The 17980-nt window shown below is 37.0% G+C and overlaps 2 protein-coding genes across 5 annotated transcripts; both read left to right on the top strand.

The window, feature by feature from the left end:
* On the top strand, window positions 1-9495 carry si:ch211-213d14.1 (POU class 2 homeobox associating-factor 2). The gene is made up of 5 exons (XM_051862555.1): window positions 1-164; window positions 1180-1280; window positions 6047-6086; window positions 6215-6516; window positions 8641-9495. The coding sequence occupies exons 1-5, from the start codon at window positions 155-157 to the stop codon at window positions 9034-9036; spliced, it is 849 nt and encodes a 282-aa protein (XP_051718515.1). The 5' UTR covers window positions 1-154; the 3' UTR covers window positions 9037-9495.
* A 621-nt stretch (window positions 9496-10116) lies between these two features.
* linc.pou2af1 (lnc RNA pou2af1) lies at window positions 10117-16562 on the top strand. Of its 4 annotated transcripts, none has more exons than XM_051863800.1 (6): window positions 10117-11060; window positions 12454-12527; window positions 14817-14911; window positions 15151-15199; window positions 15638-15864; window positions 15993-16562. In XM_051863800.1, exons 2-6 carry the CDS (start codon window positions 12521-12523, stop codon window positions 16317-16319), a joined length of 705 nt encoding a protein of 234 aa, XP_051719760.1. In that variant the 5' UTR covers window positions 10117-11060; window positions 12454-12520; the 3' UTR covers window positions 16320-16562. The 4 variants fall into 4 exon arrangements, with proteins under 4 accessions (XP_051719760.1, XP_051719758.1, XP_051719759.1 ...); XM_051863798.1 differs by having other exon boundaries at window positions 14814-14911; XM_051863799.1 differs by having other exon boundaries at window positions 10117-12527.
* Window positions 16563-17980: the final 1418 nt, after the last annotated feature.

The raw sequence follows: 17980 nt of genomic DNA, 5'->3' as shown, positions 1-17980 counted from the left end.
AGCATCTATAGTATAGTTCACTAAAGCGGAGTTGGATTTCGTGTCTTTGGTATAATGGTCAAATTCAGCTGGAGTTTGGGAGTAGACACAGTTGTTTCTCTGGGATAGATAGCTGAGAATATATCCTGCCACTTACAGCTGAGGTATCTTCATCATGGAAACTGGTAAGGTATAATTTTACCTGTTATTGGTATTTAAAAATTCTGTAGCTTGAGCTCCATTTTTGTCGTGCTGTTTAATTTTTAAGTTAAGATTAATCTTGGAATGGGTGAACTATGTTATTTAATATTTAACTTTAATGTTAACTGGTCTGATTACTTAATTACAAGAAATGATAGACCAGGCTCAGTGTACTTTGAGCCAGATTAAAAGCACTTTTAATGCTGCAAAAATGGGATAAATTTCGTACACAACCATTTTTGATGCTTGAATACCAGGAGAACTTCAGAGCTCCTCAACTTCATTCATGAAGCTGGGGTCTTTTACATAACGCTACAATGATTTTTGCATGCAATTTCCTATCACGGACATTTTAAATTGCAAATACACTGTTGTGTTGACTAGGATCTGTGCTTCCCAGGAATCATCTTTTTGTATTTTTCGGGAAATGAACTTTAAATGTAAGATTATTTCAGGGTAACATCAGTGCTGAATGATGTCCTTGTTTCCCCCCACATGCATCCTCCTCCATTACTTTGAGTCATAACAGCAGATTTGACTTAAACATAAAATGATAATCTCATGATGTTTCAACTGGACAGAGTTAGTGTTTGTAAACTGACCAATTTGCATTGACCAAAACCAAAGATAATTTCCATGCCAGTTATAGATGCACGCCATAAAACTGACTGGAGACTGTACCTGCTCGTAAATGAAGCTGCAAATGAGAAATAATGATGTAAATAATGTAATAAATGTACACTTATTACACAAATCTGAACGTCTGAATATCATCAACAGTTTTAAATTCAATGCATGCTGTATTTGTGATTTGTGTGCAAATGATTTCACGTGAATTCATCTGACAGACATTCATTTATGCTGTTGTATTGATATTCTACACAAACTGAATAACATCAGCCATCCAGAGTTAATCAGCACACATTTTAAAGTGCTTTTCCTTGTACTTTAAACTCCTATCTCTGTGTATTTATTTATTAATTTATTTATTTATTGCAGAATGCTCAAAAAGAGTGTATCAGGGAGTCCGGGTCAAGCACACTGTGAAAGATCTGCTGGCAGAAAAGAGGTCACGGCAGACGAGCGGGCCACGCTACACGGTAAGTCCACCGCTTAATCTTACCTGGTCAATACCCTCAACTGAAATATACCCCGCCCTGTCATTCACAATGCTTCCTTTCACTCCATTCACCCTGCCACTCTGTTTTTCTTTCATATATGCAAACAGTCAGTTTAAAACAGTTGGTATTTTCTGTGCCCCACCACTTTATTTGCTCATTGGCTTATCTTTTTTATTCTAATGATGAACCTATGGCCTCTGATACAAGCTCTCAGAGTCTTGTCCTTTTCTCATACGGGTGGGATGAAGCAAAGCCTGTTGGTGAATGCCTGCACATTAGCGGCAAACAATAGCAGCAGTGCTGATGCTCGTGAGCTCCTGAGGTTTGGGAGTAAATCATCCTTTTGCTGCTGTAGTATGACTATGCAAAGTCAAACACTCGCACACCTGCTCCACTGTATTGTTCCTCCTGCAGACCACAGACAAGTCGCCTGTTGTCACTCTAGACAAGCACAAATCAGACTTGCAGACATCTGGCTGCACAAGAGGGAAAGCTTTTCTCCATGTCTATGGCACACTGAACTCGCTTTTGTTTGCATAAGTAGCGTAATGACTTGTGTCTCATCAATGTACAGACTAACAGTATTAACAGTTTTAAAAAAATTACTTACATTTTACACAAACGTTTCTATTAAATCAGATTTCCATGCGTGATGTATTATTGGTTCTTTGAGCCGTGACTGGTAATTAATCTTCTGTATGTTATGTAACAGCTGAAAAGTAACTATGTTTTCAAAGCATAAAAAAAGTGTATGTAGGTGTCAATCATTGTGATCCCACAGGGACACGACTGAGACCAAACACATACTACAATGGCTGAGCAGGGGGAGGGTTGCTCAGGAGAATCGGAGCATGTCAAGGCCACGCAGAACAAAAATGGCTTTATAATAAGCTTACTTCTGTATCTATGGCCTTTTATTTACGGTAGAAGAGACATCTGCAGACTTCAGCAAATGCTGTCCACAGAAGTCATGTCCAAACACAGGACCAAAACAATACAGACACTTGCTAGAGGTTCCAGATAAACAATAGTAAAATATTACTCTTATATAATCTTTGCTTTTAAAAAGTTGAAATTAAGACAAAAAAGTGGCATTTAGAGAACAACCCTTTTACAGATAGAGAGCTGATGTTACAGAATGTTATTAGATTTTATTTTTACATATTGTTTTAAGTATTGTGTTATTAAGATGGATGTCATGGCAAAAGGGTTGAAACAGGACTGAAGTTAGGCATTGATTGTTTAAGTTGTATTAATTGGTAAAGTTGTATTTGTACATATTAGCGAATAACTTTGGCAGGATTACTCCCAAACAGAGTGGGAGACAGGAGCGAGAAATCCTCCAGCTGGTAAAAGAGCAACGGCTGCTTCGGAAATCATGGCGCACCACCAGCAACATTGAAAAAGAGGGTCTGTAGAGCCTGTGAAGCCGGATAAAAACACAGGCTCAAACACCTGAGATGAGCAGAAAGGCTGGCTGTGTGGAACATTCTGTCATTATTTGGGAACAAATCCAGGCAGCCAAACACAATAAATTAGATCTCCACGTAGTTTGGCTGGACCTTGCAAATGCCGACAGGTCTCTTCCCCACCAGCTAATTTTTTTTGCACTGAACTTTTCCACATACCATCAGGTATCCAGAAGTTAGTAGCAAACTACTTCAACAACTTTTATGTCTGCTACACAACCCAGGATACCTCAAAACATTACAGAAAGGGATAGTGATGGGTTGTTCGATCTCTCCCATCCTTTTCACTCTAGCATTTGAGATCATCCTAATAGGCGAAAGGCAAATGGTTCGTGGAGTTAGATCGCAATCAGGCCAGCGGCTCCCAGCCATACGGAACTACATGGATGATGTCACTACACTTCTCCAAACGGTGGCATGTACCAACAGGCTACTGCGGAGGCTGGATGAGCTGCTACTGTGGGCCTGTATGAAGGTAAAACCTGCTAAGTCTTGCAGCCTATCAGTCTAGAAAGGAAGAGAGAAATTAAATCTCCTTCTTAGTCAACAGTGAAAGAATCCCATTGTTGCAAGAACAGCCCATATGAAGTTTTGGAAGGCTCTGTACTGCTCAGCTATCTGACAAGCACATGGAGGCCTCTGTGACATCTCATTTGATGGATTGAGCAAAATCGACCAAAGCTTTCTCCCAGGAATGTTCAAGGTCTGGTGTTACCAGTTCACTCTATACCAATGTCTCATGTTGCCCTTGAAGTTGTGTGGCATCACCTTGACAGCAGTTGAGAAGATGGACTGCAAAGCCAACAGCTACATCCGTAAATGGCTGGGCCTCCCATGATGCCTCTCCAACACGGCACAGTTCGGAAGAAACACCTTACAGCTTCCCCTAAAATCCATCAGCCTGGGGTTTAATCAGGAGAAGGTGAGGCTCTTGTTTGAGCTCAGAGACTCACCTGACCCCACCATCCAAAACTCCAAGGTTCAAGTCCGTTCTGGACAAAAGTGGAATGCAGCAGTAAAGAAAGCAGAAAGAAGTAGATCAGGCTATCAGCCGGCTGAAACATCAGAAGATCAGTGGGTGGCTGCAGACAGGCAGGGCTGGCCTTGGATGAGGAATGACTCCCAAGTTGTGGTCCAAAGCCACAAAAAAGGGAGTCAGTCGTAGACAGGACCATAACATGGATGGACATGTGGAGAATACTCCAAGCAAGGTTGAGCTTTACCATCCAGGCCACGTATGACACCCTTCCCAGTCCTCAGAACCTACACCTGTGGTACAGTTCTGAGGAGTCTTGTGAACTTTGTAACCACAAGAATCCAAGCCTGTGGCACATACTATCTTCCTGTAAAGCAGCACTGACGCAGGGCAGCTACAGATGGCGCCACGACCGGTTCCTCCATAAGCTGGCCGAAATCCTGGAAGTATGTAGGCCGGAGGCAAACAGGGCTAGTCTGGCAACACCACAGCGGTTGATCCAGTTTGTCTGGCAAGGAGGTAGCAGGGTAGCAGGGAGGTAGCGGGGCCCACAGTAGCAGCACAAGGCCATGGTCCCTCCTCTCATCCGGAGCTGAGTGGAACATGAGTGTCGATAATGAACGCCAGTTCCCTCAAGAGATCACCACAACCACGCTTCCGCCAGACATCGTGCTCTGGTCCACTTCTGCTAGGCTGGCCATCTTGGCAGAGCTGACCATGCCATGGGAAGAAGGAATGAAGGCTGCCTTCAAGCAGAAAAGGGAAAGGTATGCAGATCTGATAGCTGCATGCTCACAAGCTTGGTGAAGGGCACTAACATTCCCGGTAGAAGTTGGGTGCAGAGGCTTCACTGGAGCAACGTCTCTTGAAATCTCTTGGAGTCAGAGGCTCCAAATTAAAAAAAGGCCCTCAAAAGACCTGGCAGAGGAGACCGAAGAGGGAAGCTTTGGCTCTGGCTCCAGAGGAAAGACAAGATGTGGGCAAAAAATGGATCCTAGGGCTAGCTGCAGGGGGCGGTATGGAGACGTCCCTGCCACTGCTCCACCACCTTGAGATGTTCCGGGAGTAAAGGAGCGAAACATCATTGAAGGGTGGCTCCCGGCTGATGGCCTTGCACCCAACACACTGGCGGGGGTGCATCTGGCAGAAATGCCTTGCAGATCTACACCCCTGTGCTTTCAACCAGATCAGTGGCCAGTTTCACACAAAAGTACAGATTGAACAACAGATAGATAGACAGAATAACAGACAGATAGAATGACAGATGGACATATAGATAGATAGAACGACAGATAGATAGACAGAGATACATAGACAGATAGAATAACATACAGATAGATAGATAGATCACACAAATTTTGTATCTACACTAAAAGGACACTTTGTCACTTTTTAAGCAAATGTTCTCCATATAACACAATCATCTAGGGAGTAATTCAAAAGCAAAGTCATAATAAATTTAGACATAGAAATTAAGTTTTAAGAGGAGAAAAAAAGTGTTTGCATGGTATTGAACTTCATTTTACTATATCCCACTCTTGTACAGTAGAGCTATTTCATTGCTCAGTTGGCTCAAGCGGCTACAAACCACCAACCCCCTCACTTCCACCTACTCCAGTGTGGTTTATCTTGATTCTGAATCAGGTGCAGTGCTACAGCCTTGGAACTCTTCAACAGCCTGATTTCCATACCATGCCTTCAAAGAGGCACTGAGGCGTAGGTTGTTCACATAGGAAAGTCTTGGAACGAACAAATGACATTCAAATGCTAGCCTCAAAATTTGCTTGCCCTCCAGCCAGTGCTGCCTTGATATCAGCTCTTTTATGCTTGCAGTATGCAAAAGAAAAAGAGCATGTGTCTGTCTGCATTGCCTCACCAATAGCTCTCAACCATTCAATAACAAAATTGTATGCTACAAATCTCTAGGTCCCATTGTCGTTTTGGTAATAGAATAACTGAACCTTAACTAGTCTCATTCTCTAGTCTTGCAAAACTAGGTTGCAAGCCAAAAGAAAGTGAGATATACAACATATTTTATTCGTATTTTAAAGGCTGCCCTGATGAATATAATTGTGTTTTTGATTTTGGTTATTCATTGGATCAGATTGTTTATTTTGTACACTTGGATTATAGTGAGACACTCTTTGCAATCTCTCTAAGATTTGGGGGCAGTTCAATAGATGTATGCAAATATTTCGTGCATTAGCTTGTCATGTGCTATTAAGACTAGATTGCGTTAGTCAAACGAAGTGATCACAGAAAACTCATGATTAATGGGAATCATTCTGACTTTTTTCCAGGGTGTATCCTCTCCTCCGAGTCAATTTGTTCAAATGGCTGGTGAGTCTCCAACACTTTGCAAGTATATTAAATTCAGAAATGTGCAATGCCATTTCTAGATACTGTAAATACTGAATCAGTCATAAATTATTTTCATGTATTAATCAAAAGTTTTGTGGTCTCTTGAGGTTCTCACATGCTTCCAAGTTACTACGGCATGAGAAGACCTTTCATTTCAGACACAGAGTTTTGTTCCTCAACGAAACCATTTTCTACTGACGTGTACCCCTCATCGCTAACGGGAAAGTCTCTCTCGTGCGACACCGGATGCGTGTCTGGTTATTCCTCTCTTATAGACAGCTACTACCCGGAGTCTTTTGGAGACTACCGCAGCACACCTTTCTCCAGTGGAGGAAGTACAATATTCTCGCCCTCTGCATTGTCTTCTTTGCTCCCTCCTTACTCCAGTGACCCTTCTCATTATTTGCTGGTAAGATCTGGCACATAGAGCAAGAAGGCACAGTCAGAAAAGATGTTTGTGATGTTTAAGTGTAGTCAAAATCAGTCATATGTTCATCTGCCCAAGTCTATATGTGGGGGACAAAGTCTGTTCCGCTTTGTGTTGGAAATATTCAGTAGTTCAGCTATTTCTAAGCTATAAAGGGCGTATTTTTCTACAGTGATGTAAAAGTTATGGGCATATGAAAAATGTATATGCAAAAGAATGGCAGTTCTATGAAAAAAAAAAAAAAAAGAAAAAAAGGGAAAAAAGGCAAGAATCATGTCTTCAAGGCAAGAATAAACTTATATAAATATGGTTTTCTCTTTCCTAAAAAATTGGGGAAGATGGGGAAAGATGCCCCCCTTAAGAACAATATGGATTTACTTTTAAATTGTAACATATTTAGATATAAGTTTAGCATGTTCAGGATGATGATGCATCACCCAATGTATTATAAGAAAATATATAGAAACATTTGCTAATTTAGTTGTTTTAGCACAAAATATCAAATATTAAAAGAGGGGCAAGTTGGCTTCCTATCTGGGGTAATAAGCCCTGTCTGGATAAACTTTTACAGAATGTAGAAATGACTTTTGATATAATTCTATAATATTTATAATTCTATAATATTTATATATTTTTAAAGTGTCATTAATGTAAAATACTAAATAAACTATTGTATTTTTTTTTTTTTTTTAAATGACACTTTAGTTGATAAAATTGAATAACCAATGACAGACAAAGTGGAATCCTAGTGAAAGAGATTAATCTGAAAGGTAAAATTATTCTATGACTTATATTCAGGCATATGAATACTTACATATTAAATTGCCCATATTTTAATTGAAGATATAATAGCAACACTATGAATGCAAATTAAAAAATTTCCATTAACTCTCAACTAACCTAAAGGTTTTTAATGAAAGCGGAAATGTCTAAAATGTAGCCTACATGTAATTCATGGAAATACTGAATAATAACCCCATTAATTACAATAAGTATTAAATTTAAAAAATAATAACACTAGTAACAACATGCCTCTTGGGGCTTTCTGTGCCAATTCTGGGGGGTCATCTTACACCAAGGGTCAAATTTGATCTTTTTACTTCAAAATAAAAACTATAACTTTTACTCCACAAATCTAAAAACATTAATGTCCACAAATCCTTCATAAACAAATACATACAAATACAACTTTGATATTCAACATAACACAATATCATAGATCACTATTTTCCAGAGACACAAAAATAGATTAGTTAACCTCAAATGTGTTTTGGCTGACTAAATCTCACAAATATTGATATTCAGATGAAATGACATCTGGTTCATCTTGCCCTGGGGCATCTTACCTAATACTTCGTAATAAAACTGTTTGTCAGCAAAAAATGTGATTTTTTTTTTTTTAAAAACCTGGACTACTGCCTGCAAACTTATTTAATTTATTGATTTATTTGAACTGTGTCAATACGCCAATAAAATACAATTTAATTAAAATATAGAAACATTTCTTTTTATCCTAAAAACCTATAATACTTGGATGAAATGAAAATATGAATGAAATATTGAAAAATCTATGGTCAGGAGAAAAAAATTAAGGTTGGGGTGGGACATCTTAACCTGACTCACCTAATACTTTAGAATTAAACTGTTTGTCAGCAAAAATTTGTTTTACATTATATATATATATATATATATATATATATATATATATATATATATATATATATAAAACATTGTATTGTATATATTTTAAATATTTAAAAAATATATATGTTATATATTTAATAATATAAAATATATTTTATATATTAATATATATTGAAACATATTTTTTATTTCCATTGCTTTGAAGGAGTCTTGTTAAAAATTTTATCTTAAAGGGATAATTTAACTAAAAAACAAAAAAATTACTTTTTTTTGTAGAACTCTCTGTGCTATTCTTTTGCTTATAAATGTTTAAACTACTGCTGTCGTTCCTCCCACTTTCTGCATTAATCTGTTTTAAAGGATATTGGCTTTAGTACAAGGAGGTTCAGTCAGTTTTTGCATTTAGTGTCTTGTCATTTGAGAATGTTCTTAAGGATAATGAATTTTTGATGTTGACTTCAGAGGGACTCTTGGGAGCCCACGGGGACCGAGGTGGTGGAGGGTTTGTGTGGAGATGGTCTAGCTCCCATGCCTCTGTCTACACCCAGTTCTCTGGTCAACCCTGAGACCGCCAGCCCGACTCAGTTCCGCTCATCTTCCCGGGGTTCAAGCATGACATCTTCCCAGTCATACTCTCTCCATTCACTGGATGAAGTCAACTATCACTCCTCGTTTCAATCCACGCCTGGCAGTTTTGCTTCCCCTTCATTCATGACTGAGCCTGCGACCAAACTAATGCCAGTTTTACCATCAGAAGATACAGAAAGTGCCCCTTCAGCTTTGAGTGACAGTCTGGTATGGGGGAAGGAGGACACTGGTAGCACTTGGTCACAGTATGAGGTCAGGAGGGCATTCTGAGATTGAACTGTATAAGGAAGTAAAGGCTTACAAGCCTAGCAGATCAACACCTCTTCAAAACACAAGACAATTAGCACTAAAAAAATGTTTTTGTCAGTTTTCCTTAGCAGAGCTAAGGCTTAACATTGGGGAACAAAAAAATACTATTATATCTTAATGTTTTATTTGTATCGTTTATTATAATGGTATCTTACATTTTCTAGTCATCACAAATTATATTGACTCAGCAGGATAATTAGGATAATAATCAGTATAAGGTGTCTGTATGTCAGATTTTTTATTTCTATGACACATGAAGTGATTGTGAGTCTATTTAAATGTATATTATCTGCAAAAATTAAGTGTTAAAATATTTATAGTTGATGTGTAATATCTAGCTATTCCTACTTCTCTTCTTGTGACTCTTTCATTCAAAAGATGTTGTAAAAACTGTCTAAAAGGTAAATAAACTAGAACTGCAAAAAAGTATTCTTGTAACTCAGCAGCACAATGGCAAAATTCACTGGCCAAATGCAGTTTTGCATTTGAGGCACAAACACGTGTCTCGTGTAAACACAACAGAAAAAACTTTACATGCAATGAAAACTCAAACCTTTTATTAAAAATTAAATGTACAAACATTTTCAAGACAACAATTACACAAAATCATTAATTATTAACATTTTTGATATATTTTTACTAGTGGGTGCAGGACACTATAGTTCATTTTTGTAAGTGAGTATAGCAAAATAAAGTAAACTGTGACATATTATACCCAAATATTCTTCATACAGTGGACTACCAGTAAAAGTGATAAAAATTTGGAACCAAAAATTATCCAGACACTTTGACCTGGCCTTGTTTTACTTAAGCGTTATCTGACATAATTAAGATTAATTTTTTTCTGACAGTTTAACTTGTTATATTTTATCACCATTTTTTAAACTATAGTGAATAAACTGTATTAATGAATGAAATGTTCAAGGTGTCTGAATAAATTTTGCTTTGACTGTATATATATATATATATATATATATATATATATATTCATAGTATATTATATTAAAATATACAACACTACAGGTTTAGAAGAAGAAAAAAAAATGAAAATAAAATTAGGGGGAAAATCTTTTTTTATTTTTGATGATTATTTTATTTTTATTCTCTATTTTAATTCTAAAAAGTCTTACAGGAATTGTGAGTATAAAAATGTACCATATAAAATTAAGAAATTGGCAACATATCATATGCTCATATGCTAACCAGCCCCTTATGATGATTCCAATAAATCCAGTTATCAGTCACATCCACTGTTAAGGCAAAGTCACACAAGTTTTTTGTTGCGCATTGAGGGATTTATTTGGTAAATGTGTTTCCATCATAGTTTATGCACATGAATAAAAACATTATCCGTCTCAACTGAGCACATACATTTTTTTTGTGTGCACATTTTTAGAATATATCTTGGCATTTCCATCCAGTGTTTTTTATATGATATCCCAAAATTCACACAAAAATAGGTGGATGGCAACATAGTGACTGAACCCTGATGTGACAAGAACAAACACACAAGGCAATTGTTTTGTGCTAAATTTAAAGTAATAAAAGTAATACAATACAATGTTTTTGTCACTTTAAATTGTTCACTTTATTCTAAACTGGTTATTATTTGTTCTTCAATAACATTCTTGCATAAATTTACATTCTTCCTCTAGTCTGTATCTTCAATCCAGTAGAATTTACCTCTGCATGGAATTTTTTTTTTGAAAATTTGCTGAATTTGTTTATTATTATTACATTTATTGCCAAACTGAGTGCATTAAGTGACTCTTAATAAACCGTGTCAGACCAGCATAGTTAGATGAAATACAAATGCAGGTCGTGTGACAGGACCTAGGCATTCCCCGGTTTAATCACCAGGGGGCGACATTCAACTGGCTAGCTCTCGTGACAACAGACCTCTCCAACACGGTTGAAGTGTTCCTTAGAGATTTCTTAGGATTATGAAAGATTTGTTCATCAAAGTGACTGATAATAAGAGACTGGTAAGAAAGTAATATTTTGAAACCGGAGGTCTGTTTGCAGCGGATTAACTTTACAAATCAATTTCACAAAGGAGTTAAACGTCCGTTAGAAATTCCGCCAAGACACAGTTGAATTAGGACTATATTCAAGATGCTTAAAGACGTGTTTATAAAGTAGGCTACTCTATGTTTTATCAATAGCTACTTTAATCTCCAATTATTCTGCACTTGCGAACGAAATGTTCAGTTTGTCTGTACTAGGCCTACATGTCACAAGGACCCTTTTCCCGACTTCTTTTCTAAGACAAAGAACACCTGCACGGCATCAATTCTGCCTGCTTTCAGTCTTCTTAAATGCGCGACCATTAAATATGACGCACGTAGGCTACTAAATAAACAACAGCATTATGGTCTCGAAGAAATGTAGGCCTAAATATGCCACTTGGAGCTTTTTCGTTTAAATTAGGCCTATTTTAAAAATAAAACTGACTAAACTCAGGTGTGAGATTCTGTTATGAGCATCACTCAGCATCAAACCGCTTCTATTTATTTTGGGGATCTATATGATGATGATAATGATTATAAATATGCAATATCCATTGAATAATGAAACTACTGTATTAAAACGGAAAATACCGTGAGAAAAGAAATTAATAGCCTAAGTATTATTGTGAACATCGCCTTCAGTTTACTTACTTTTGACCTTCAACAACTGCAGCAACTGACCCTTTGAATTAAATATATAAATATAACTGAATAAATTTCATATTTAGCCTTCTTATACCTGCCTCCACTATCCAAGTAACCTGACTTTAGCAGACGTCCCAATTGTTCTAATGACAAACATGGCTGCTATCATATGCCACGCCCACAACTCCAATAATTCTTAAAATACTGCATAAATATGATCTACACGACGTAATAATTATTTTTTTTTCCAAGACTACCTATTAGAGAAGCTATTTACAATGTGTTATGGCATGTAAAGCTTCATTTGTGCCTTCAGTCTCACTGCAAAGTTGAAATAGTGCTTCTAAGGGAGACTCCAACCACCAACAGCAAAAGGATGATAAAATGTTAAAAATATATATTTAGTTGATGTCAAAATGTGAAATAACACAACATTCTATTAAAAGAGATGTTATTATATGCACTGTAATAGCGAATATCACTCAGAAATAAGTCTTTTTACGAAGCCTTTGAATATTCAAATTGAAAGTATCGCGCAATCAAATCATTGTCAAATCATTGAGTTCTTGGGGTTTTAAATAGTAGGGATGAGGGGAGAAAAACTCAAACTAAAATATCCCTAGCTATATTACTGTATAATTGTATGTCCTGAGAGTGTTTTGAGGTTACTTTGTTGAGACTTTTTGAGACTTTTGTGAATAATTCGTTCTTGCCCATATAATAGAGCAAAGAACTGACGTTGGGGTATTTCACTGTAGTTCTTCCAGAGTTTTCCTCCTTTTCAGGCCAATATGTCTGGTAAGTAAATATTCTTTTTTTCTTTCGTATAAGATGTTTTGTCTTCAGCAACCTGAAAAACATTGAGAAAAAAAAAAATTAATTAAAATCAATAAATACATTGGTAAACTTTGCTTGGAAATGTATACTTCAAAGGATGCAGCCTTGCTAACATTTTAAAACAGCAAACACATGTGAAGGATTACATTCAAACAAATTGGTGATTTTTACATGTATATACATTTTATATTAATTGGGATTTCGTGCAGTTTAAGGGAACAATATCTCTGGTGATTAATTAGAGCTCGAGTTTAGCTTGAATTTTCTGTCTGGCCTTGTATTTTTACTCAGCTTTTCTTCAAGCAAAACTGAACATGGGTTTATCTGAAGATTTATTTACTGTTTCGTTTTAGACTTTACGAGGTCGAGCAGCGTGTCCAATTGAATGCAATGGCTTTCGAAATAACCAACAGTAAACGATGACTGAATATAATTTCGACATTTTGACCAGAATTCAAACTTTGCTTCGGAGCTTATATGAATATTTGTTAGAATAGGTTTAGCTGTCAACGAGCACATCAAAACACTGCCGAGGGACGTTTTTGCTATCTTATTAACATCAGCGCACTTTTTGCCCTCTGTAAACTCAACTGCCTCCATGAACTCAGCCATGGCGTGGCGTTGTTTGGAATCACTTAGTTTCCGACAGAATTTTATATAGCTATATTAACGCGGATCAGGAAGACGTCCCACTGTGTATGTCTTCACAAGGCTGAACAACCAATTAAAAAATTAGAAAAGAAGGACAACTGTTTTTGCATCTATTTTTTACATATTTCATATTGGGAGGAAGTTATTAGGCGCGGCTTTACTCGTGTAGGAAGAGATGAGGACTGCCCATTAACTATATCAAGAAATAACTTTACATCTGGCGAGCGGATCGCAAAAACTAACTTGGATTCCGGACGTTTTTAGGAGATTTAAAACACCAAATTGTCGCTATATTCGACAGCGCGCTCGTGAAGAAATCTGGCTTCTTTGCACCAAATCTAATCGGGTTTTCTGTTGGACACTGACTTTAACATCTACTTCCCGCTGTATTTTCTCAGTCCGCGTGTATGCGGCTTTCGTTATTATAAGAATATTTTACTTACGTTTGTAATTTGTAGTGGCGTCGACCGAGGAAGCTTCTCTTTCTCCTCGCCTGGCAAGCAGCGTTTTACAGTGCTTTCACTTCGCTTCCCGCAAACCCAACTTTGTGCGAACCTTCTGCTCTCCAATGAAACGGTCGATAATTAGGCTACTCTCCAGTTTAGTCGGGTTTTAATTTACAGCTACATGAAACTAAACTGCTTAAACCTCCAATTAAAGCTGTCGCCTTGTGCCAAAGATGGCTGGAGAGCATGTTTCTCGAAATTCACTACTGTCCATTGTTATGCGAAAACTAACCCATTCACTGCCGGATTACTGCTGCAACCAGACCAAAAGAGGCTTAACTGGGAAGACGAGCATAGTTTTTTAATCTCGAGAGATATCTTATCTTGTATTTATTTACTGATATATATATTTACTAGGCTCTATCTTATATTTTATATTTTCCTCTGGCAAATTGGAATAATGCAAAACTGTGTGGCTGAACAAGAGGGGCAATGACAAATAAGGACGTCGAAATCTTTTAAAGATCTAGTTATAGCCTACATGCGCCGGTGTTCTCTATTCCTGTTGTTTCATTCATTTTTGGAAAAGCATGCATACCATTTTATACAAATATTTTGATTTAATGAGAAAATGTCAATGGTGTATCCATCAAGTAAAAAGTGACAAAACACTTTCCTTGCAACTTCATTATTTTGAAAACAAAATCAAAACACATTTTTCAAGGTAAAACAATTATATTAATAAATTGCTTATTGGATACGCCACACTGATATTCACACTGATTTTTTTTTTAATATATGTATAAACATGTATTCATATAAAAATCTTTAAAAAAAAAAAAAAAAAGAAAGAAAGAAAAAAAGGTGGAGATACTACATCTTTGACTTTGAAGCCCCTCAAAAATGTGTGTATTTTTCAACAACGTAGTAGCTCCATTGTCTTAAATAAGGATTTATGTAAAAACTGATTTCAATACGTTAGAATTTTTCTTTTGGGAAATGAAAATGTTCTGTTCACATGAATATACTTATTCTGCACAGAATCATTTACAGAACATGCAAATTTGGACAAAAATATTGAAAATCAATGCATAGCCTAGTGGTGAATGAAAATAAACCGAAATAAAAAATGATGGGGGTTCTTTTTCAGCAGATAAACCCAAGGTATACCAGGGTGTGCGTGTGAAGACCACTGTCAAGGAGTTACTGCAGAAGCACAGAGCCCTGCAGGCACAGAAAACCGCAACGGTAAACAATGGTGTTGGATACACAATAAAAATCATAAGCAGACACTACTGACTTATAGCCAAAGTAAAGTGAAGCGTGGTCAGTTCAAGACCAAATGTAAAGCACCACGCCCCCTCAGGCCTGCTCGAAGTTTCAGTTGATACCACATAATAGTACTACAACGTAAGATTTCTGCTGTTTTCCAAGTAAAGATTAATGTTTTCCCAATGCTTCTCTCTCTCTTACATTTCATCCTGTAGAAATCGCAAGCCATGGCTGGTCGCGATGTCTGCTCTACGACCTTGAATAGTAAGTTTAAAATAACAAATGAACTGGACGACGATAACTGATAGTGAAAAGGCAGAGTTGCAAAAAAGATAATAAACCTTCTCCCTACTAACATGTAAGAGCTTGAACTTTAATCAGGAAACTTCAGAGCAATACAAAACAAAGTATACTTGACTGCATGCAACTTACTCCAAAATAGAAACCATTTTCATCCACCGTCAGGCATCAGCTCTACATCTACAATTGTAAGGAAAAAATCAAAAATAAATAAAAGAACAATGACACCTACATCTATAGGTGCTCCTTACAGACCCTGGAATGATCTCCTATTTATAAACTACTATTCAAATGTGATTTAGCTGTTGGCTGATGGTCTCGTGACATCATCCCAAGTCTTACTGGCCTAATTTAAATGTTCTCCTGTGCTCAAGCCAGCATTTTCTTCTGTGTTCCCAACAGCCCACCTTGATGTCTTCTCTGGAATGCAAGCTCCAGAGCCCTATTTCCAGACACGTCCCTTTACCGAAAATGTCAACATCCCGATGGAGAATGATTATGATCATCAACAGATGATGCACATGATGCCACCTGAGACTTTCAGCGGCAGTAATTTCGTGTGTCCCACTTCATCGCAGTGGTCTAATGGATATATGCCTTCAAATACGGACCTCTATGGTACTAGCCTGGTACGTGTTTGGTGCTTCTTAATTTTAAATAAAAGCTTTTTTTGGCATTTGTACAGTTCTAATGGTCAAATATCACGCGTGAAGTATTTTTAATAAGTGTTTCGTGCTTTTGCAATCTGTTTGCTCAGGTATCGAGGTCACCCTCAGACTCCTTCAATCTCCCCAGTCCAGTCGACTACAACAGTTACTCTCCCCCTCAGTCCCACTCTTCATCTTCCTCGTGCTACAGCTCCCCGACACGGATGGATTTGAGCTCCAGTTTCTCTCCAGAAAATTACCACTATCAGCATTGCAACCTTCAGCATTGTTTTTGTCTGTCGCACTGGTCCAATGCGCAGGAAGGCATGGCAACTTCGGAGTATGCGCCCTACAGCTCATCAGACTGTTTGTTTTCATATAGCGACGACAGTTATTTCAGAAGGGATACCTCAAACTCAGAGATGTGTTACTTATAAAATGCAATTTTTGAAGCACTTTGCGCGAAAATTCAGTGTCATAACTGATGCATTTGAATGCATTTGTTGTATTTTAGATTAAATCAAAGAAAAAGCAATGATAGAATGCATGATTAGGCTTAATTTAGGAGAGTTGTTTGTTAAGCAACAAGGTTGATTGCAGAGAGCTAAATATGTGTGAGTATAATTTACAAAATATTCATTTATCTTTTCTACAATAAACATATTTTTTTGATAATTTTACTGGAATCGTTTGTTAAACTTGCTAAGATGTATGAATGATGGGGAAACTATTTCCGATTTTCAACGTTCAGTATCTGTTTTTTCACTCTTGAAATGTACATCGGAGCTTTGGCAGTTTTTTTTTTTTTAAACGTGCAAAAACAATTGTAGTAGCTACTAAGGGCACAATTATTGTTTTGCATATCAACATTCAACACGAGGAAAGTAGGAGGGAAAAAAATGTATACACAGCATATATTTATAAAAACAGATTTGATATTAAACAATGCATTTATAGGCTACAGTTCACAACTGTTAAAATTTGTGCTCCTATAACTCCTACACTGCTCCTACACTGTAAAAATGTCTGTCTAAATTTTATTGCTGCCTTACATTTTTAAAAGTAAAATCACAGCTTTTCATCATCATCATCATCGTGGAACAATAACTTTCATTATCACACACTTTCACCAAAAGATGAAATCGAAAGGAAAACGCAGCACCGTTAACTTCAGTTCTGACGATGCAAAATGAAACAAAGAAAAGGTATCTCACGAGGTTCAAAAATATATGAAAATGGTATGAAATAGTAAACAGTTCTGAAATAATCATATAATTATCAGCTCATGTAAAATACGAGTCCCAAACTATACGCAGTGCATTTACAGTGTCAAAGAAGTCTTTAGAAATTAGATAGAAAACTTTATTCATGCTTGAATATCTTTTTTTTTTAAAACATGCTCAGACATCAGTTTTCATTCATCTAAAGTAAATGTCCCGTATCTCTTTTAACTTCGGAACATGGCACGACTTAATCATTTAACGGTCACGCAATGGTGTATTCATTAACTACAGAAACAGGGAATGTTTTGCAGTCAAACAGTAGGGTGTGTACAGTTGGCAGAAGCACATGTTTTCTGCCTGCTGCACACCAGCTTGGAAATCCCCTTTGGGAGAGCAAAGGACAAGGAAGTTTTCCTCTGTCCACACGTTGGCTTCTTGTTTCCTTGAACGGTGTCCCTCCCACTTCTGCATAACCTGATGTCCGAGTGCTATGCTGATTCTAGCACACATTTCTCTGACCTCTACTCATGTTATCTTTGAGTCTGAAAATTGTTATTCTTCTAATTAAGGTCCAATCTTAAACTGGAATTTCCAACAAACACTGCCACTTCCAGTGAAAAATGATGAAAAAATTTCCAGGATTAAAAAAAAAAAATATATTTACAACAAATGAATGTAGTGAGAAATGTACTCTTGTTTTGTTGTTAATTCACATGATTACGTTGTCTTTACCCATGCCACTGTAATTGTTTTGAAGTCACCATAATGGTGATCAGTGTTCCATTTGCTTGGGAACTTGGACCATGTATATTCATATTCAAATTTGTGAGCTAGGTCAGAACTGTGACAAATGAAAACATTTGTTAAAATAATGA

This window comes from Ctenopharyngodon idella, chromosome 15 (genome assembly GCF_019924925.1).
Source record: "Ctenopharyngodon idella isolate HZGC_01 chromosome 15, HZGC01, whole genome shotgun sequence".
Classification (NCBI taxonomy): domain Eukaryota; kingdom Metazoa; phylum Chordata; class Actinopteri; order Cypriniformes; family Xenocyprididae; genus Ctenopharyngodon; species Ctenopharyngodon idella.
The sequence above is the reverse complement of the archived record's forward strand: the minus strand, read 5'-3'. Positions and strand labels throughout refer to the sequence as shown.

Bases quoted from the DNA above. Each gene is read 5' to 3' on its own strand.
- si:ch211-213d14.1 (XM_051862555.1), top strand. The intron at 1,281-6,046 runs GTAAGTCCACCG...ACTTTTTTCCAG, and splicing joins CGAGCGGGCCACGCTACACG to GGTGTATCCTCTCCTCCGAG. The intron at 6,517-8,640 runs GTAAGATCTGGC...TGTTGACTTCAG, and splicing joins ACCCTTCTCATTATTTGCTG to AGGGACTCTTGGGAGCCCAC.
- linc.pou2af1 (XM_051863798.1), top strand. The intron at 14,912-15,150 runs GTAAACAATGGT...TTCATCCTGTAG, and splicing joins AGGCACAGAAAACCGCAACG to AAATCGCAAGCCATGGCTGG. The intron at 15,865-15,992 runs GTACGTGTTTGG...CTGTTTGCTCAG, and splicing joins ACCTCTATGGTACTAGCCTG to GTATCGAGGTCACCCTCAGA.